Source organism: Nansenia antarctica, assembly GCF_963989245.1.
Source record: "Nansenia antarctica genome assembly, chromosome: 7".
In the NCBI taxonomy this organism is placed as follows: Eukaryota; Metazoa; Chordata; class Actinopteri; order Argentiniformes; family Microstomatidae; genus Nansenia; species Nansenia antarctica.
In genome coordinates, this window is record NC_137677.1 from 25180408 (window position 1) to 25202613 (window position 22206).

The 22206-nt window shown below is 41.8% G+C and overlaps 2 protein-coding genes across 2 annotated transcripts in view; both read left to right on the forward strand.

Moving 5' to 3' along the window:
* Positions 1-3983: 3983 nt before the first annotated feature.
* LOC308162493 (nucleophosmin-like) overlaps positions 3984-22206 on the forward strand; it is a gene marked incomplete at its 3' end in the record, with an annotated part of 58642 nt that continues 40419 nt past the window's right edge. The window contains exon 1 of the mRNA XM_080536642.1: positions 3984-4039. Coding sequence (XP_080392768.1) covers positions 3991-4039 — 49 coding nt within the window. The 5' untranslated portion in view covers positions 3984-3990. The remainder of the gene's footprint in view (positions 4040-22206) is intronic.
* Positions 4196-20891, forward strand: LOC308161829 (mortality factor 4-like protein 1; the record flags this gene model as incomplete). The annotated part of the gene is made up of 13 exons (XM_080535908.1): positions 4196-4205; positions 7545-7591; positions 7702-7769; positions 7980-8066; positions 8218-8256; positions 8900-8980; positions 9082-9107; positions 9440-9528; positions 9743-9844; positions 10768-10856; positions 11589-11761; positions 18799-18883; positions 20807-20891. The coding sequence occupies 13 exons, from the start codon at positions 4196-4198 to the stop codon at positions 20889-20891; spliced, it is 981 nt and encodes a 326-aa protein (XP_080392034.1).

A 22206-nucleotide genomic window follows, 5' to 3' on the forward strand; every position in this document is an offset into this window, starting at 1 on the left:
AAGGCTGCGTTCGTAAATTCGCTCTGGAATCTGATCAGCATTCATGGAACGCCTCTTGTCCAATCAAATTACTTGGTCCCTTTATGACGTCGGACCCAGTGTGCTCTCCGGCGCTCTCAGAGCAAATTTACGAACGCAGCCCAAGTGTATCATGGCGAGTGCTGCTAATGTTGGCGACAGAGAAGAACTCAAAATGCCTCCCTCGTCATTTAAATCCCATGTATGGGAGCACTTTGGCTTCTCTGTCAATTATAACAATGACGAACAGTGTCATTGGAGGTGTGGTCGATAAAAAAGTTACGGTGTTTAAGCGTTGTGCAACGAGAAAGTCGTACGAGCATGGCCACACATTTGCCGCGACATCACCCTGGTGTGTTGACGGGAGGCACGAAAAAGGCAGCTTGACAACTTCTGATAATGTAGCCAATTTTTTCATACCATGTTTAAAGTAAGGCTTCACTTTATTATTTAGTTAAAAGTGGTATAAAACATGTTTATTTGTCTGCTTTAAAGAGCCCAGTGATTCACTGCTGCAACCAGGTGCCTCCTCCCTCTCACCTACTGCATCATTTAAGTTGAATGTGTGTTTCTGTTTAATATGTAGCCTAATGTTTGAGTGTAGAATATGTTATGTATGTATATATATATACACACACACACATATATATATATATATACCAGTTTTGACATCTTGAATGTTGTTGGGTTTTACACAGTAAAAGTGGTGTTTTTACAGAATTCGAGGTAATTTAGCTTTTTATTTTTATTTTTATGTTTTGTGTTGATCCGAAAAATGATCCGATCCGTGACTCAAAAACCGTGACACGATCCGATCCGTGAGTTAGGTGATCCGTTACACCCCTAGTGTGCATGTATGTGCATATGTACCGTATGTGCATATTGTTGTGTGTGTGAATGTGCGTGTGTATAATGTGTGTCTGTCAGCAAGGGTGCATATGTGCGATGCAGCGTGTCTCTCTTTCTCACCCTCTCATCCTACTTGTCAGCGTTCATGTGTTTGCGAAATTATATCCTGCCTGGCTAGCTGCCCATGCATTGACTGAATGAAGCCAGAAACACCCTAAAATGCCCAGTTGTGAGACCCCCTGGACTTGACAGCCATGTTGCAGGACTAATTCAGTCGTCAGAACCTGGACAGTGTGACATGAAGGTTTGTATTCTGTGGGAATGATCACACAATACAGACTAGTGTGTGACACACTTGACAAACTTCAACCTTTTCGCTGCTCGGCTCCTCTCTTTTTGATAAGCTGATGTGGAGATGCTCTTGAAAGACTGCCCTCTATCTGTGAAGAAGTGGAACTATGCCAGCAGGGGCATTTCTTTTGACTAAGTTATTTTTGTCAAAACAGAATGCATGCTTGAGCCAGAGAGACCCGATCGCTCTCTCCAACCATTTGCTTGACCAAGACCTTTACCTTTGGACTTATGTATTTAACTCATGCATCCAATGATTGATTTGTTGATGGATCATATCTGCTATTTATTCCTATGTGTTTATTAAATAGAAAATTATCCTACTGTTATTTGTTTGTTTGTGTCATGTGTGGTGACTGTTTTACTGTTGAGAAGATCTATGTAGTTCTGTGTTGGTTATGCTGTCGCTCTCAAATCTATCCTTGTAATTGTGTGTCTTTCCCAAACTGATGCCTGTAATGTGTTAGAAATATAACCAATAGGCCTACTGGGTTTACATAAGATTTAACATATGGTGACCAGGTCTTGAAAATGATTAAGTACACAACATGGATCGATTGGAGGTAAATGCAGTGCAATCCATACATGTGTGTGTGTTTGTGAGAGAGAGTGTGAGTGTGAGTGTGAGAGAAAAAGAGAGAGATCAGTGATTATTTTGTGCTGTAATTACATGTTTATCCCTCTCTTGGTGTCTATCGGTTATGTTGAAATAATTGTATGTGTCTCCAGTCTTGCATTGCCAAAATTCCAAGGTGAGAAGAAAGACTGGGGTGTGAGGTTAGTAGGCCTATGTCACTAACCGATTGAGAAAAATAGAAATGAGAAGCATATGAGAGCAAAGTGTCTGTAACACAAAGATAAAACCATTACCAAACTCTTTCTGTTAGAGTTATTATTTCTTATTGATGGAATTACAATTACTATTGATAATGTAACGTAATCGTTTACAATTTGGCCAAGTTACACGAAAGTATAACCCCACTGATGAAAGCCTGATAATCAGCGGACAGAACAATCTGAATAAATGTAAGCAAGTGGTACACCTCATTACGACACTTTGTCTGGGACAGATAAATACAGAGACTGGAGAGAGCAACAGCTTCTGTGTGCTGTTGTACAGTGCAAATGCTATGAATAAAAGTTTGACATAATATGATGTGTTCTTTTTGTAAGACATGGTGAGTTTTCTGATGGAGTGAGGGAGGGAAGGAAGGCAATATGAAGGGGTGGGTTGGTGATATGTGTGCTTGTGCAAGCAAGAGCGGATGAGCAGACATAATTATGTCACCTCCCTGTCATCAGAACGACCCTTTTGGGTAAAATCGAGCATGGAAAAGTGCCGGGGCCAAATTGGAAAAACTAGTGTGTCACCATGGCTAAAAGCTGCTGCGTCGTATTTAGCACGTCAAACAATAAAACAAATCCCAGTTTATGATTTTCTTTAGTTCCCCAAAGAGCGAAGAACAGTAGGCCTACAAGAAGAGATCTGTCGCTTCATGCCATCCACAGAGAGGATGAAAATGGTCAACTGTGGGACCCTTCAGTGCTGAGACCAAAGGGGCAGTTCTCCAGTGGCAGACAACATTTCAAGGGACTGTTGTTGTTGATGTTCTTCTTTTGCCTTCAGTTTTTTCCCGACTCAGCTTTTGATTTTTGCTTTGTCTGTGTAGAATGTAATGTCTTTATTCCAGACAGATGCCTCTAAATTAAACAAGGAGTGCTCTGACATGGGAACAACAACTTTCTCACATTCTAGAATAAAATAGAATACAAACACTTTATTTTATTTTATTTTTATTTGTTTTTACCTTTATTTAACCAGGCAAGAACCAGGCAGGCAAGAACAAATTCTTATTTTATTTTTTACTTACTTATTTTATTTTTTTTACTTACTTTTTCACCAAATAGGAAGAGCATTTATTTTCTTCTGAAAACGATTTAGCATGAAAATAATGAACAGCAAGCTATAGCCAAAACTAGTGCCGGAGGGGGGCAAGTGAGCTAGTCACATTGGACAGACTACCAAAACAGCAAAAATAAAGTGTATTAACGACAGAAAAAGGGATACAGGTCATAAATACATTACATCTGGAGATTCAATAAGGTAGTTGTAGGCCTAAGTCAGCTTAAGACACCTCAGACTCAACCCATATTTCTTTAAATTAACTAACCCGTTTCTATACAACGACAACGATGGTTGATCGGCAACGACGTTACATAATCGTTTGCCTGACTGGCCGATTTGGACTCAAAGCAACACTGTATTCTTATGTTATGCATTATTATAGCATAGAGTACAGCACAGTGTTTTATTAGTATAGTATAGTATAGTGGATAGTGTATATAGCCTTTATTTATGTAAACCAGCTCTTTTTCCCTTCTTGTTTTTAGTCTTTTTTTCCTAGCACCAGGGGAGACCCCCCTCCTAAATTTCGTTGTATGGTACCTGTACTGTATTAATGACAATAAAGACCATTCATTCATTCATTCATTGTTATGCGGAATTTGAATGTACTGCCAGTCAAACTAAGGGGGACAGTCTTCACCTAAAAGGGGGCGGGGCATGCAAGGGCAAAATACCCGGATGACGCTACTCTCCTTAATGATATGATTGGACCACACAAAGTGTGGGCGTATCCATTCACCCTCGCTTACTGATATGATTGGACTACACAAAGTGTGGGCGTATCCGTTCACCAGCAGGGTAATGGGTCTGCGTAGTCAACGAAGGGCATTTCAGTTCAGCCAAGACATCGCCTCACACCAGGTACAATGAACGGGCTAGACGAAGAACAAATTGGTCCACAGACGTTCCTTTATGGTGAGAAACTATTGTTGATGCCTGTTAGTGATCATGTTGTCTTCAAACATTTGGTTCACATGCGTGATACAATTATATACCTTGTTCGCTGAGAGTAGTAACGTTAGCTAGAGTGTAACTGAGCAATGCAGCTGCTAGCGAACCACGAGGTTGAGCATGTCCAATGGTCTCGCTACCTTGAATGGCTATTCCAGTCACAATGATGTGATGCTCGGACGTTCAGGAGTTAATTCTACTCATGTTTAAAATGAACGTTTTCTAACTTAAATTATTTGAGTGTCAGGCTTTTCCTGTGTTAGCTTAGTTAGCCCATGGCGTGCGTGTCGACACGTGCTTTAAGATGGCGCACTTAGAGGGGAAGGCCACTCACTGAAATGTGTCTGCTATATGCAGGACAGGTCGATTGTGTAAACCGAAGTGAACAGGAGTTGTCTCTTTCCATACACTGATGTTAAGTACAGGACTAATAAATAATAATTGCACCCAGTCACTTCTTAATCCCAGCATCATGTTTTCTGATCGCGGAAGTCTCTGGTACATGCGTCGCACACTTTCACAGTTGGCTCGGCGATTGTATATTGGACCTTAAGCCCAAACAAAAAGCCATCTAACGTACTTACCTAGTTAGGAAGACTGTGTCTAACAACCCTGTATCATTTTTAATCGAATACGTGCATCAAATATTATGACTATAGGAATTCCGCATGTTACGAGCAGTGATGCCGGCAACACGTTACTCTAATCTGAATACTTTTCCCAGTAACGAGTATTTTAACGCAATACTATTTCCAAATCAGTAATCGGATTAAAGTTACTTATTCAAGTGGCTGTGCGTTACTATTGCGTTACTACCTCATAACTTAGGCTAAATGCAGTATTTCTTTGTAATGTTCGATAGTAAACAAACATTTCTCGCGTCTTGGGGAGTGACGTCAGTGCTCACGTTTTCAACACGAGGTTACTATGGAAGGCCATGCCCGCAAAAAACGGCTCTCGACTATCGCGAGATTGCAGCAGAATCGCTCACGTGTATCACCACGCTGATTGCACAGTGTAAACAGAAGCGTAGCCTACACAATGGAGCGAGAACAGAGATATGCGTTAAATAGCTGGAAATATAAGGATTATTTTGAGTTTGTGTCAGCAAAGGATGACAAGAACATAAATGTTGATCATTGATAAACTCAGACTCACCCAGTTTAGGATTAGGATTATATTAGGATCATATCTGAATGGTCAGGGTAGGTTTTAGGTTTTGTGAAACCACTCCTTGCTAGTTACTGTTAAATAAAGATTATATTTATTTTATTGTTTAAAAACAAGTATTTATGTTGGGTGAGGCAAAGAAAGACTCTTTATTTTGTTGTTTTAAGTTATTGTTTAAAGTTTAATTATGTAATTTAAGTTACTGTTAAAATAAAGTGAGTTTTGGCAAAACCAGTTTTCATTTTTATGTTGCGGGGGGGGGGGGGGGGTCGGGTGCCTAGGCAGCTGCCAATAGTAACTAAAAAAGTAACTAGTAATCTAACTTAGTTACTTTTAAAATCAAGTAATCAGTCAAGTAACTAGATTACTTTTTAAAGGAGTACCGGTAATCAGTAATCAGTAATAGGGCTGCACGATTAATCGATTTTAAATCGAAATCGCGATTTGAAATGATGCGATTAGCTAATCGCAAAGCCTGCGATTTCCCTGCGATTTTATTATTTTTTTTTTTTTACTATTTAGCAGACGCTTTTAATCCAAAGCGATTTACAATTACGAATTACAGGGACATTCCCCCTGGAGTAACTGAGGGCTAAGTGCCTTACTCAAGGGCACACTAGTAGTGGTGTGCAGGGGCGTGTCCAGGGGGGGGCCAGGGGTGGCCCGTGCCACCCCTGAAATCTGATTGGCCACCCTAGGTGCCACCCTGATTGATTGGCCATCTGCCTAGTCACTCAGAGCAGAGGCCACTTCGCGCCACGAGACGAACTTTTCGAACAGAACACATTTTTGATCAGCGGTGAGGTGTGCTGGTCTTGGCGCTCCTGAAGAAATGTGAGTACCATTAATAACGTTAGACTTTTGCATAGCTACATATAGGCTACGGTGTTGTGCTAGTGGTTAAAACGTTTTGCTTCACTTGGAATCAGAGTTTAGGATAAAATTCGCTTTGCTCTGCGTTGTTTGGAGCTGTGAGAACGCACATTCGAAGTCACTCCCGGAGCAAACAACCAACACATGGTCCGGCGCTTGAAAAGGGTGGTTTCACTCTGATTAGAAACAACGCATCGAGGCTGTCCATAGGAAAACAACAGCGCATGCGTGTTGATCTGGATAAGAGCGGGACAAACGGGCAGTTTTCTATTTTCCTGACCAATCAACTACCACGTATGTTGCTTCAATTGCCTATGTTACTAAAGGGCTGTGAGAACGCAAATCAGAAATAATTTATGCAACAATGTTGCAAACTCATCCGCTTGCTCTGGGTCATGATTCAGATTTTCATGTAAGAACATGACCTTAGTAGCCCAATTAAAGTATACAATGGGGAGTGGAGACAGAAATGGTAATAAAAAGCACAAAATGGTGTGTACAAATTCACCAGAATGCAGGGAATTAAGTGTTAAATTCTCAAAATTGTGCCACCCATGCATAACAAGGTGCCCCACCTGGGCCACCCCAGTGAAAAAGGTCTGGACACGCCACTGGTGGTGTGGTTTCAGGCGGGATTTGAACTCACACAACCTTCCGATCACAAGTCCAACTCACTAGACCACCACTACCCGTATCGGATACGTCATACAGCGCGTCGGATTCAACGTCAATGAACGTCAACGTCAATGAACGTCAAAAATGAACGTCAACAATGAACGTGAACGTCAATGAAAATAGGTGATAGATAGATTCATCCAATCACCTGCCAAGTATTTTTTGAAAGTACCTGCCCTTTTCCAAACAGCTTCCAATTAAGCTTTCCTAGATGGTTGTGTGAAACAAACTACCTGAGTCAGGTTAGTAATGCTCCATCACATGTTTTAATCTGAAGCTTGATTTTAAAGCAACCCAACTTTAAAGCAACCCAATGTAAGTTTAGTTCTTTCACTCGTAGCTCGGGCTGTGGGGGTGCTAGAGGAGGGAGCCTCTAAGTCCCCTGAAGACGTACAAACAAACTGCACGTTGATACGACCTTCCTAGCCGGAGATATGGCCACACTTTACAAAAACTTCAAACAACTTTTTTTTTTTTGCTATTTAAAAAAAAAAAAAACGCAAATTAATCGCAATCGCGATATCTGTCCAAATAATCGCAATTCGATTTTTTCCCCAAATCGTGCAGCCCTAGTCCAGATCACATACTTTACTAACAGCTAGTCCAGATCAACATCTATAATATTTTTATTTTTTATCATGAATAATGTCGAAGAGGCTGATGAATCATCTATTGACTCCCACTATTTGTTTTTGCTAGTTAGTAGCTAACGCATATCCATTCAACATTGATTGGCCATTTCTGTTTTCAGGTGAAAGAGTCCTGTGTTTTCATGGGCCATTGCTTTACGAAGCAAAGGTAGGTTACAGTCATTTGAGATTGTAGCATTCGAAGTCAGTCAGCTCTAACAAAAACAATGACGTTGCATATTATTAACATAAACATCATGTTAATATTTTGTTTTACAGTGTGTGAAAATCAATATCAAGGACAAGCAGATTAAATACTTCATTCATTATAGCGGATGGAACAAAAAGTGAGTTATTTTTGCCTGTTCTTACTGTTCTTTCTGTTGCACAAAGGGGATGTATGGCATTTGTTTTAGGACCCGTGTATGAAGTGAAATCAGTATCATCCTAACTCCTCAATAGTTTTAGTCCCAGTGAAGATCTACAGATTTAACCTTTGTTTAACAAGAATGAATGTGTGGAACTATGCTGTTCTTTATCTGATCTCTCTGTTTCAGCTGGGATGAATGGGTCCCTGAGAGCAGGGTTCTCAAATATGTGGACAGCAACCTCGCGAAACAAAAAGAGCTTCAAAAGGCTAATCAGTAAGTTCCTATTAATATGTCCCAAGTTGGGGTTTGGAGAAACTATCGCTGGAATGGTCATACTGTAATCTATCAACATTAATTTATACAACCTGCCTGCAAATGAAAGCTGTTCAAAAGTGAGATTAAATACGAATCAATTTCTCCCCAGAAATGGCGATGATGACTCGAAGATGGGCGAACATAAAAAGTGAGTTCCACTTAGTTTATTATTATTGTTTATTATTAGAATATGTGTACTAAAGCATCTCTCATACATGTACAGTACTTATTGCCCATATTGCTTTTCCACAATAGAACTTAGCAGTAAAGAAGGTAAATACACACTATAAGCGACAATACATAGTATAGGCCTGCATGCAGTGAAAGAGATAAAAGAAGCTATAACAACATTCTGAAGCACTGGCGGACTCAGGGGGGGGGGGGCAGGGGGGGCGACTGCCCCTCCTGGTGCCCCCACGGTTGAAAAACGTCTCTCTTAAGTGCCCTTTTGAGTGGCAAAAATTCCCTTTTGAGTGGCGAAAATGAGAGGACGTGCCCTATTGGTGCCCCTCCAATGGTCTAAACTTGACCATGTGCCCCCACAGTTGAAAAACGTCACACTAAAGTGCCCTTTTGAGTGGCAAAATTAGAGGATGTGCCCTATTGGCTGCCCTTCCAATGGTCTAAACTTGACCATGTGCACTGATGGGGTCCCATGTTGTCCAGTAGGTGACCTTTTTTGTATTTTCGCCCCTGTCCTTCAAACAGCCTGAGTCCGCCACTGTTCTGAAGGACTTTTCTTGTTGATTATTGACTGTGTGTAATGTTGTATATTCTCTTCTGTCTTCCAGGGAGCATTATGTTGAGGGGAAGATGAGGGGTGTAGCACCGAGCAAGAAGATAGCTGCTGTGCAGCAGAAAAATGTTGATTTGTGAGTTTCTTCATGATTTTCTTTTCCGCAAGTAGTCTAGAAAGTTACTAAATAAATCGAACGAGCCCTCTAAATGTATCTTTATTTTATTTTCATTCCAGGAAAGCGAAAAAGACCAAACCGAAGAGTAAGTCAAAATATTGTCCGTTTTTTAAACTCATTTAGATTTCTTGCATGGAACAGTATGTGTTTGCCATCGGTTGAGTTTGTTTTGCTTGTTAGCTGCAGTTGAAATCAGAAGTTTACATACACCGTAGCCAAATACATTTAAACGTTTTTTCACAATTCCTGACATTTAATCCTAGTAAACATTCCCCGTCTTAGGATAGGATCACTACTTTGTTTTAAGAATGTGAAATGTCCGAAAAATAGTACAGAGAATGATTTATTTATTTCAGCTTTTATTTCTTTCGTCACATTCCTAGTGGGTCTACTATATGTTGTGTGTTTCTTGTCCAGCACCAGGGGCGGGTGAAGGCACCAGCACAGGAGAGATGCCACAGCCACCACGAAAGAAGAGGGCTCGTGTCGACCCAACCGTGGAAAGTGTACGTGTATGACTCATACCCTCACTGTGTGTTATCCTCAGATACATCCACTACCCACTGAGAATGGATTCATCTCTCAAATATGTGACTTTTTTAGTTTGTTTGCCCAATTACTTTTTCTTCTTATTTCCACAATAAGATGCAATGTAACACCCTGTGTGTAAGCGATCCTGTGGTTTATGTTTGTTTGTTTGTTTGTTTGTGTTGTAACCAGGAGGAGACGTTCACCAACCGTGTGGAGGTGAAGGTGAAGATCGCTGAGGAGTTGAAGCCCTGGCTGGTGGACGACTGGGACCTGATCACCAGGCAGAAACAGGTGGGGGTGAGGGATGGGCCGTCCAAGCCAGGCCTGGGGCACTACCTTTAGGCATAGGCTACACGGCGCCGGATTTGTCTGAAACGGTGAAGATTTGATATCGTTTGCACGTCACGGCTACGCGACTCCGCCGAATCCGTGAGCTCATACGATAACGCTGCAAGGGTGTTTTCATTTAATTTTTGGAGTCGAGGGGTCGGCGATAAGGTGCGTTTTTCCGATAACGGTGACGCGGACACCCACAAATGTATTGTGGTTTACTTAATACTGTTCAGCACTTGGTTACATTCAATGCATGACTTGTCAGTCCCTCCAGAAAAACGTGATTTTGCGGTCGTATAATTCAATGCATAATCAGCTAAATGGCGCATGATTATGCAAGGTCACGTAATGAAAGAGATGGAGCATATTCACCGCAATAAAATATTGCATGTTGACTTGACATCAGGTCACACTGTTCTGTTGTCCTTCTGTGGACGGGCGAGGGGATGACGTTTGGCGTCGTATATGCTGTGACGTTTGTCGGGCTGATGATCAATGTTCAAATACTGAAACATTGAAAAAAAGTACGTAGCCCATCTTCTTTCCCCCAGAATGACATTTCCAAAATTCAAGTATGGGGTGAATATATCTTAAACATCCGTAATGTATTTTGAAAATGGCGGTAGAAAACTACACGCAGATACATTATGCAATCGTTGCTTGGAGAGATGTGAACGTTTATGGCCATCCATCGGCAAGGCATATGAGAAAAAGTTTTTGCGAGATTGCAATTGCGTTTGTTCGTCGTTTTGTCGTGGTGTAGCCTCATTTGAAACATTTTAAAGTGTTCAACGCATCTTGAAGGGTCAATGTGTATGTAGTAACTTTGTGAAATGGGAAAACACTTCTCTGAGTTGCCTGTTGATCCTCTTATTTTGCAGCTTTTTCACCTGCCTGCTAAGAAGAATGTTGAGGCTGTCTTGGAGGACTATGCAAATTACAAGAAATCAAGAGGAACCTCAGACAACAAGTAAGCAAAACGACACCTCATAAGGCAGCTAATAACACGGTTAATTAATAATAAGGTTAGATAATAATAAGGGTCAGTGTTAGGGTCAGGGTCAGGGTCCAGCAGTGGAGGCTGGTGGAGGTAGAAATCGGAGGACGGGCTCATTGTGATGCGTGGAACGGAATGAGGAATGTTATCAAACACATGTTTGATATGATCCCTCATCCACTACCATGCATTACAATGAAGAATGGTATCAAACACATGAATCTGATACCATTCCTCCTTCCATCCCATGCATTACAATGAGCCCGTCTTCAGATCTCGAGATTCACCAGCCTCCCCTGTACAACTCTTACAGCAGTTAAACTCTTTGTTTGTTTTAACCATGATGCCATTTTCAACCCATAATCTCAAGTACTGAACTGAACACTTTCCAACTTACCATAGCCTCTGTTTCGCATCATTGACCTTGAATCGTACCACATTTCTTTCCCTCAAAACTGTCATTTAATGTCGTTTAACTTTCAAGTTAAGAATGTTCTCATTTCACCTTTTCACTCTTGGGGATCACCTCATTCTTACCGCCAGCTTTAACACTATCTTTATTTTTGAGCTACAAGTCAATTATTCAAAAAGAAAAATTGTGAGATATATAGAATAGAATAGAATGTGAATGTCAAGTACTGAACTGAACACTTTCCAACTACCACAGCCTCTGTTTTGCATCATTGACCTTGCTCTTCCTCTCAGGGAGTATGCGGTGAATGAAGTGGTAGCAGGGATCAGGGAGTACTTCAACGTGATGCTCGGCACCCAGTTGCTCTACAAGTTTGAGAGGCCCCAGTATGCTGAGATCCTGGCCGACCACCCTGACGCCCCCATGTCTCAGGTCTACGGGGCTCCACACCTGCTCCGGCTCTTTGGTACGTAAGCGTACTGCGGCTGCCGCTTCATTCTCCACCCTCCCTCCTCCAAGTGTGCACTTGTTCACTCGCCCCCCGCGTGCTCTTAAAAGAGTTGAATTGGTTTGATTACGGGCTTGATGGATGTTTTTTTCTATTTTCATTGTTACCACAGTCCTTTCCCATAAGGCTGAGATAACTCACAACATTGTGAGACCAAGGGCCGGTTTCAGAGACAAGGCTTAAGCCTAGTCCTGGACTAAATCACACTTTCAATGTAAAATCTCCATTGAAGATGTTTTTTAGTCTAGGACTAGGCTTAAGCCTTGTCTGTGAAACCGGCCCCAAGTGTAATGTTTTTAGTCTGTGCTAAATAGAATCGTTTTCTATTGAGTGTGTCGCTCCTCTTCTACAGACTAGGCTTGTCACGATACTAGAATTTTTACTTCGATACCGATACCCAGTTCAGTATCGATACTCGATACCATTTCGATACCACACAGAACAAATTAAAGCACAGACTTTTTTTACTTTGCTGTAAAACTTTTTTTTTTTATTGTCAAAAACTTACTGTATCATTAATACAATATTTTTAAAAGTTGTATAAGGTAGTGCAAAACAAAAAAGTACAACTTCAGTATTTAACCTCAATGACATTGACAACCCTCTTTATGTTGTCTGAGCTAGTGCCCACAGCCAAAAAATAACCTGGAACCAATGACACATTTGACACAAGTTGTCTGGGGTAGTGCAAAACATAGGAAATACAACCACCTTACTGTAGCATACCATGTTTTCAAGTTCTCTGAGGTAGTGCAAAAGAACAAAACAAAAAAACTATGTTCTCTGAAAGCTGATCCATGATCAGTTGTTTTGTTGCATGGTATAATGCAGGAATTTCAGTGCTCATGAAATAATTACGTGAAGGAAGGTCATACCTTGGATTTAGCTGTTTAAGAAGTTGTTTGAACCCAGGTTTCTCTACAGTGTAAATGGGGACCATATCCATGCACACATACTCTGATACAGCCCTGTTTATTTTCTTTGCTTCTTGTGACTTTGGATCATAATGTCTTTGCTGCTCAAACACTGCTGTTAGCGAAGGCTGTCTGTGTTTTGGTATCGCTGGAGCCGGCGCAGGTTGACTCTCCTGAGCGTCACTCTGGAGCTATAAGAGAAACATCACACTTAGCAGAGGCAAATACGTTTGTATCTCGTTAAGTTAAAGCAGTCGATTAGGATTACTCGGGCTGCGGGCATGCCTGCTAACGTTGGCAGCTAGCTCCATGTAACCTTACGTTATGGACTAGCGCTAGCTTGCAAGCTAGCTTACTCGGCTAATGCCCTGGCAACGTTACGTTACCGTTTAGGATGTAAATACAACTCAGTTAAATCACGATCAAACGGGAGCTTACCTCTCGAAATTCCTTATACAGATCGGGATGTCGGTCTTTAAGGTGCTTGGCCAAGTTTGATGTGCTGCTGCTCCTGGTCGTCACAAATCGGTAGCAGTGTTTGCATATCGGCTTATCCATATGCTTTGCCTTTCCACGTTCATCTGCTTCATAGCCAAAATACTTCCAAACAGCACTTCTACTCTTTTCCCTGTCAACCAGGACTGGCCGCGGAGGCTCTGCTGCGACACTTGCCATGGTTATATCATGTCTTCTTTCCATCTTGTTTTGCTGGTAGTAGCGAGACAATCACAAGCCGGGACATGTGGCGAGTTCAGCGCTGTGCAGAGCGAGAAAGCAGTCTGCACTCTGCAGTAGGGCTGTTACGATTATTCGACGTCGTCGACGTCACCGACTACGTCAATACGTCGGTTAGCGTAATATGCGTCGGTTAGTCGTAAATAAACAAAATGGCGCTTTTTTTTTTTTTTTTTTTTTTTTTTACCTTTATTTTACCAGGCGAGACAATTAAGTGTATGAGTGAAAAATGGATAGCTACTAGCTAATGTTACACAAGCAATGTAGCTCACCACAGTTCGTATGTCTTGTCTTCTGGTGTTAGTAACGTTAGCTATGTAGCTGGCTAGCTACGGTAGCCTATTGTCATTGTGGTGCGAGCACCTACTGTACGTTATCTAGCTCGTAGCTCGCATGCTACGTTAGCATCAATTTAGCTAATCATAACATAGCAGCGAGAGTAACGTTAGCTAGCTATGTGTTGTGGTGATGGACAGACTTCTAAATGGCCATGTTGGCATTCAAGTTGGCTAAACATAGCAGTGAGGTGGAGACAAAATTATTTTTATTTTATTTTTTTTTACAGTACAAAAATTATCGTTAGACTTATCGATAAATTAGTCGTTAGACTAATCGAATAACCGATAAAATAATCGCTAGATTAATCGTTAGAAAAATAGTCGTTTGGGACAGCACTACTCTGCAGAGCAGAGGGGGAGGGGCGCATGCGCAGGCTTCAGTGTGTGGACTGTAGCAGGCTAGCAGCAGACCATAGGCATAGGAGCAGACGTTAGCAGAGAAAGCGCTGTTGGTATCGAAGTCAGTGGTTTGGTATCTTTAGTATCGATACCACAGCAAGCTAGTATCGTATCCGTTTAAAATGTTTAGTATCGAGTAAGTACCGAAGTATCGATCTTTTTGACAACCCTACTACAGACACGCTACATAGAGTAGTACCAGTAGTACACAGTGGTAGGGAATGTGAACTCTGCAATGTGCTTAAGCACTGTGTTTCAAGTGAACACCTGTATCTCCTAGAACACATCAGCGTCTCAGCGTTCTCACTGAGAAAGAATGAAAACAATACTACACTACATACATGTGAAGCATCTTACATAAGATGTACCCTCTTTGCTCGTAGCCAATCAGCCAATTTCATGCATAGAAACATTCTCTGACATATAAATATAGAGTGCAGTGTACCATGTGACCGTGGAAGCGCGACTTCTGACACAACGTTGTGCTGTTCACAAATGCAGCCGGAGGATATGTGGATATGTCACGCAATTCTACAATTTCGATATCTTTCAATGCTGTGTATGCTCCCGTTCGCGCTCCCTTTGATCTCCTCTCTGGGTGCCAAAGCCCAGCGCGTGACAGGCACTTTCCTATCTCACCGTTGGCCTGGTTTGTAAAAAGCCCATGTAAGCTTTTTCATTTGGAAAAAAGCCCCCTGCACTTATGGCCGTCTATCAAGTCGCCCAGCCTACTGGATCAGCACAACCAATGGCAGTTGGTGGTGCACGTGCTGAGCTGCAGTGATGAAGAACAAGGGAATGTACCAGCACGCAGCAGACTCCTGCCAGTACCCTGTAGATGGGGCGGCTGTGGCGCAGGAGGTAGAGCTGCCGTCTACTGATCGCAATGTTGGCAGGTCGGCGGTTCGAGCCCCCGGCTGTCCTTGGGCAAGACACTGAACCCCAAATTGCTCCCAGTGAGTGGGCCGGCGCCTTGCATGTTAGCTTGCTGCCATTGGTGTGTGAATGGGTGAAGGAGAGGCCGTTGTAAAGCGCTTTGGATAAAGTCGCTGTATAAGTCAGTCCATTTACCATTTAGATTGGGGAGGATCTACGAGTGGAGAGAATTATAAAAGTAATGTAAAAAATTGTTTTGACTCACCCTAACTGCATAACGTTTGGTGATGATAGGCTTATGAACATATTACATAGCACATGTGTGCAGGCACTCCTTGAGGTTTTCTGCTGCGTTTCTGTGGAACCTTGCTATTGATTTTTTCTTCTCCTTTTTTTCATCATTATGAATGAATGTCATCGCACTGTTAAATGTTATTGTTTGATTGTTGTGTTAATGAGGAGTTGCTTACCCTAAAGCATTTAATTGCTTGCATATTTTGTAAATGACTATTACAATTTTATTTTAATTGGATAGTTGGGGAAAATCCCTATCAGTGATGTAGCCAATTAGGCCTATGCTGCATATGTTAGTATAATTCCTTGCATGGAATAGGCTACGCAGTCTCCAATTAAGCAATTAATTGGCGTCGGATCCTGTGTGACCAAAGCAAAACAATCAAAAGGTTGATTCAAAATCAAAAGGCAGGCAGAAAATAAGTTAATCAAAAACAACATTTCCCAAGGTTAATTTCATGTGCTCAACAGTATGCTCATATGCTTGCTCAATGGGGCACATTGAAATAATGAAACATGCACCACTTCCATACCCTCAGCGTTGTGGCTTGGTATCTTAGTGAGAAATTATACGGCTGCTTAAAAACCATGCTGTAGAATTGCATGAAATGCACTTAGAAAAGAGCACATTTTCCTGGGAGAGGACTCCCAGACCATCAGCCCAAATTAGGGCTATTAGTTTTTGCGCCAATGGATCTGTATTACAACAACCATCTCAGTTCTCTCTGCTTCCATCTGGCAGACGGAACTGACGCATCCAGACCCGGACCAACAGGTTTCAGAATAGCTTCTACCCTCAGGCCATGAGACTGTTCCATTAACACCCCCCTCCTAGACTCTGCACTCTACACTTTTACTCTCTCTCCTGCTGCTCTATGTATATATAATAGTATTATTAGTGTTCCTACTATTACTACGTAGTAGAACAGTAACAGTATTGTTATTGGTGGTTTACTTCTTATTATTCTTTTCCTGGCTTTGGTCAAATAGCTAAAAAAGTCCCTGACCAAAAATGCTAGGAATTTGCATGCCACAACTGGAGAGCATGGCAGAAAGAATGACCACGATTAGACCATAGGTGGTGCTATAATAACCAAAAGTAAATAATTAACTTCAGAATGCTGGCATTTCCACCCTGTTGAATGAAAATGTATGAAACTTGGTACATATGTGTCTTTCCTCATGGGGAACATATTTGCCTCAAGAACCCATAAGGTGGGGCGCTTAGGTGGCGTAACGGGTTAAGCGTCGACCATGTAACCGCAGGGTTCCCGGTTCGATTCCGACCACGGACATGTCCTGCATGTCATCCCTTCTCTCTCTCTCTCTCTCTCTCTCTCTCTCTCTCTCTCTCTCTCTCTCTCTCTCTCTCTCTCTCTCTCTCTCTCTCACCCATCCTTCCTGTCAAAACCTCTAATATCTCTATCACAATCAAATGAAAAATATGACTGGGACTCAGAAAATAAAAATAAAAAAATAAATAAAAAGAACCCATAAGGTCTGCCATGATGGATTTTTCGTCTCTCTTTTGGATGTTAAAGGATAAGAGGTCCATTTAAAATTAGATTTTTCCAGAATTTTCAAATGCTTGGGAGAATTTGCCCTGCTACGTCAATATTTATGGCAGTCGATAGGCTGATAGAGGGCACTACAATGTGTTACTGTGTCGAAGCATTTGAAGATATCAGAAAAAACATGGACATTACAGATGTTTGAAAATGTTCTATGTTTGAAATGTTTGAAACTTTCGAGGCGTCTGTGACGTAATGACGCTTCACGAACTATGCCGTGTTGGGGTCCTTGAATTTGAGGGAATTGAGTCTTGAAAGTCCTTGAAAGGTGCTTGAATTGGATGTTTCAGAAGGTGTGGGAACCCTGTTAGTTATTCAGGCCAGGTTGTGTTTCTTTCCTCATGTGTTCCGGGGCCGTGGTGCCCCTCAGGTCGACCCCGTCTCTGGTGCTCTGCACCTCCTCCTGATTTACAAATGAACCGCTGATCCACAACCACTCAACTCTGCCAATCCAGAAGCCTGTCGTGTGGAAAACAAGTTAGATTGATTGAAGGAACAATAAGTGTTGGCTGAACAGCTCGATAGTCTGTTGAATGCCATTGGTATTAGGCCAGCGTTGATGTGTCTCAGAGTGTGTCTTTAATCAGATGATGTGTGTGTGTGTGGAGGCCTATTGTTGTGCCAACAGGTGGTCTGGTGCACAGGATCCGATGCTTTAATCAGTATTTTTTTCTAGCTGGGATGATCATGTACTTCTTTCCCCTCATGGGAAGGTTAATGTGAAAACAATACTGTGCTTGGGTGAGGGTCATCCATTTTCACATTTTCAAGGTCTGATTTCCTCCGTCATAAATCGCGGCCCGGTCAGTCCCTTAGAAGTCTGTTGGTTTTTCCTGTTCTCCTGAACCAATGAGGCGTGAAGATGGAGTGTAATGTGCACTATGTTGGGTGGCAGTGAGTCTAAAGCATCTGCCACTGCTGCAAATGGCACCTCAGGATCCCATCAGCTCGTTTTTTAATGAAGGAAACCTTGAGCGGAGCTTTAAGGTAATGGCCTGCTGCACATCATCAGCGGTCGGCCTTCAGCCTGAGGAGATGATTGGCTGGGAGAGGTCGTGGTCAGGGACGCTCGTCTTGTTAATGAGGCATGTTAAAGAGAGGATAATGGGAGAACGACAATTTAGAACGTGTTGGCTTAGCTCCTGTGAGCAATGTTGCCTGCAACTTAGTGTTTATATACCGTACTATATACACACACACACACACACTCACACACTCACTCACTCACTCACTCACTCTCAGTACTTTATTACCTGAACACTTTCTCATTTATTCAGGTGATGTAATGGTGTGGGGATTATTTCCGTGGCACACTTAGGGTCCGTTAATACCAATCAATCATCGCTTCATCCCCCCCCCCCATTAATCCTTGTTTCTTACTTAATCTTTAATTCATATCTTCTAGCACAATGACTGCCAATGGCCCCTTACCCTAGCATGGATTACTTTTTCTTGCTACGAGTAATGGATATCTGATTCACCTACTTAGACAAATGTAATAAGTCGCTTTGGGTACGGGGCATCTGCACACACAGTTTTCACAGTATCATATTTGATGCACCATGTCACAAAGCATTCATTCTTTGACAATGTCACAAAGCCACATTCTTCAGTGGCGGAGTCAATGCCTGAAATATATACATGAATTAAATTGATTAATTTCATAACATATATATTAACATGATTCATTTCATCAACATGTAAAGAATGCATTGTTTCTAAAAGCATTTATCGTGGCACTTATGCTGTGATGTGGTTTTCAGAACAATCCAGCCATACCGTTATACCATACCTTTATAGAGAGAGCATTCATTTCATTGACCTCAACTCCAGTCTTGTTCATCCTTGTTCCTGTGTGTTTTGTACAGTGCGTATAGGAGCCATGTTGGCCTACACCCCTCTGGATGAGAAGAGTTTGGCTCTACTGCTCAACTACCTGCAGGACTTCCTCAAGTAAGAAGCTTTCCCTGTGTCCATCCCTGAATGGAACGTTAAGGTCTTTGCCCATTGATGCGTTTTTTTCGTATGCGTATTTTTAAATCCTTCATCCCAAAAATCCTGTTATACACAGAGACCTTGCACACTGATGTCCGATGCGTTTTATTAGAGTCCGATGTGTTTTTTTTATTATATTGACGTTGCAAAATTTCCCAATATGCTAAATTGAGTCATCAAGCAGTGAGGACGATGTTGTACTCCTGTCACTTTTTTTTTTTTTTTTTTTTTGATTTTATCCCTTTTTCACCCAATTTGGTAGCCAATTTAACCCAACTTAGCATCCAATTATCCCCTGCCTATTGCATAGGATCCGCCGCACGACCCCGTGGCCGGCAGTCCCAGAAGAGGCCGCCAGGCAGACTAGGCTGACTGGCTCCTCGAGCCCAGTACCGTTATTCCGGCGCCCAGGGGGCGGTGTTGCACGACGGATCCTAGTCCAGAAATACTCCTATACCGCCCTCGGAAGCGGCCGGCCAATATGCCGCTTCCCGTGTGCCTCGGCCATATCTGGATCTGGCGAGCCGGGATACGAACCCCGGCCCCGGTGGGCAGCATGCACTAGTGGCCAGTGCGTAGACCGCTACACCACCGCGGGGCCACTTACTCCTGTCACTTCTTGAGAATAGAAAAAGAAACACCCATAACCATGCTGAATTATGTACCTATATGATGCATGCCGAAAAGAATTATGACGGACGAATATTTCGGATTAGATGTGCAAACATGAAAGAACATGAGTTCTAATGTTTTTTTTATTTATTTATTTTATTTTATTTTTACGGACGTAAAAAACGCATCAATGTTCCTAATGTGACCCTAACGTCATATCCACACATTGCAACCTCACTGTGGAAAAATGTTGCCTACTGACTGTAAAATGTATGCATCTTTCTCAGGATTCAGTCTGCGCTGAGCTACACCATCAGACGTGACAATTTGATAGAGACTTACTAAGTGGCATATGTAGAAACTGAGGGCCTAACTATCTGTTTCCCCTTTCATACTTAAAATGTCTTGCTGCATGGGTAGAGTTTTGCTAACCTAAACTGTTGCACAGTGTTGTAAAATGAAGCTGTTGCAAAATGAAATGTTTCATTATGTGCTCTTCATCAACCATATCACAATTACTGGTAAATTGGCATAGCGTCCAACCATGCAGACAACAAATTGATTTGGATTTTCTCATAAATGAAGCTTCCTATCTTAAATGTGACAGATGTTTATGACGGCACTTCATTAAAGGATATGTTCCGCATATGTTAGTTATTTTTTTAACCGTATCATAATTTTGGATAGGGGGATGTACTACAGACACTTTTTTGATGAATTAATTTGTTATTCATAAACTTCCTGACACCAGTGAGTGACAGCAGGCTACAACGGAAGTAATGCAGGCAATCCTGCAACCGTGAACAAAGGCTAAAGAAAGTTTCAGAACATGTCCTTTTCGAAACTGCAAAGCTCCCAATTTAGTGATGGAGGGCCCAGTTCAAAACTTTTAATCTGGATCAGAATGATCCCGATTTATTTTTCTCTCTCATCCAGGATCAGATCTATCTGGCTGATTTAGGGGAAATCAGCCAGCTCTATCTGATCCTGGATCAGAGAGAACAATCGGGATCGTGTCATACATAAGAAATTGTGTCGGATTCGAAATTGGATTCCACCCTCAGTGTCCCAACCGAAGCTCCGTCAGAGTTACCGTTTTTCAAGATCAGGGTCTGTCGTTTTTTCATTATTCCTTCAGCCTGTGAAATATTTATTTATATATAGTCCCTGTACTTCTAACTCAGATCAGCCCATTATCCTTCATGCATTTACCTTGGTGTCAGTCTTTCTCTGGACAGTAATTGACAGGTGTTTTTTCTTCTCTCCTAGGTATCTGGTCAAGAACTCATCTATGCTCTTTAGTGCCACTGACTACGAGGTGGCGCCCCCAGAATACCACCGGAAAGCCGTGTGAGCGCTTTGAGGGAGCGACCCCTCTTCTTCTGAGGAAACGCCACGGTGTCTCCCAGACACAGACCACATGTATAGTAATTATTACAACCCTTTTTTTGGGGGGGTGGAAAAAAAAGCCGGACTCTGATTTTTCACTTGAACTCTCTTCAGAAAGTCGCCGGAGTTGTTATGGCTCTGAGAGAGGTGGCCTCGGAAACACAAGTTCACGCTGGAGGAGCTTTTAAGCTGTAACCTGTGTTTTTATTTTTATTTTATTTTTTATTTTTATTTTTAAAAAACCTGTCATATAAAACGAAAACAAGACAGGACGGTTTCTCTCAGTAACAATTATTATTTTTCATGAGAAGCTCTTTAATGTTTTCTGTGCATTCCATCAGATCAGCGTGTTCTCTTCTGTCACGTGTAAAGACATCGACAGCGTTGCATGTGTTTATTTATGGGTTTTTGTTCACATAAAACTACATGTGCTATGTTATGCTGACCACAATTTGGTGGATACATACTGTGTATTAGTTGGTTATCATTTTGTAATAAAGATGTTTCTACACAGTTTCGGCATTAAATCTCTGTTATCAAGCCGGTTTCGACTCATAACCTCTAGCGTGTTCTTTTCAATCTTTCTGCAACTCATTATAAAACTCATTATATAAAATGCCCCTTTTAGGAAAGCATGTAACTATCTAGGATGCATTGGACAGTTGATTGACGGGTTTCCAAGTGTGAATGCTCGCCAGTGAATGTTAATGGTGTGTTATAGTTATTACATGTGGAATTTGGGCCTTTGGTATTAAACCTTAAACATGTCGTTTTGCTCTTTGCTGCTCTCTTGGCGAGCATTTTAAAACGTACAATCTGCAATATTCTTTTTTTTTTTTAAATAGTGGCAAATGTGTGCATATCCAGGTAAACAAACAAAACGTGCAAATGGTATGTAAAGGCCAGTGTTCGACCAAGACATCAGATCACTACTGATTTATCATGCCCATTTAGCACTATTTGAAAGGTCAAATCTACATCCTGGACCTTTTAAAATAGAAAATATTGATCAAAGAAGACCCAATAAGCCTGAGAAGTAGACACAGAATTAGCCGAATGGTTTGCTTTACAGAAACGGGAGTTTAAGTTAAAAAGAATCAACCGATGATCCCTGATAATGAGATCTGCATGTTAGGCTGCTGACATTCACCAACGCCTGTTGGCCTGATATCATCAGTGGGCTAAACAAAAGGGGTCAGATGGGAAAACCGTCCCTGTGCTTCACTCTCATCACTCTGACATGCCCTATTCTGTTCCCACTGCGCGTAACCAGGGCGCAA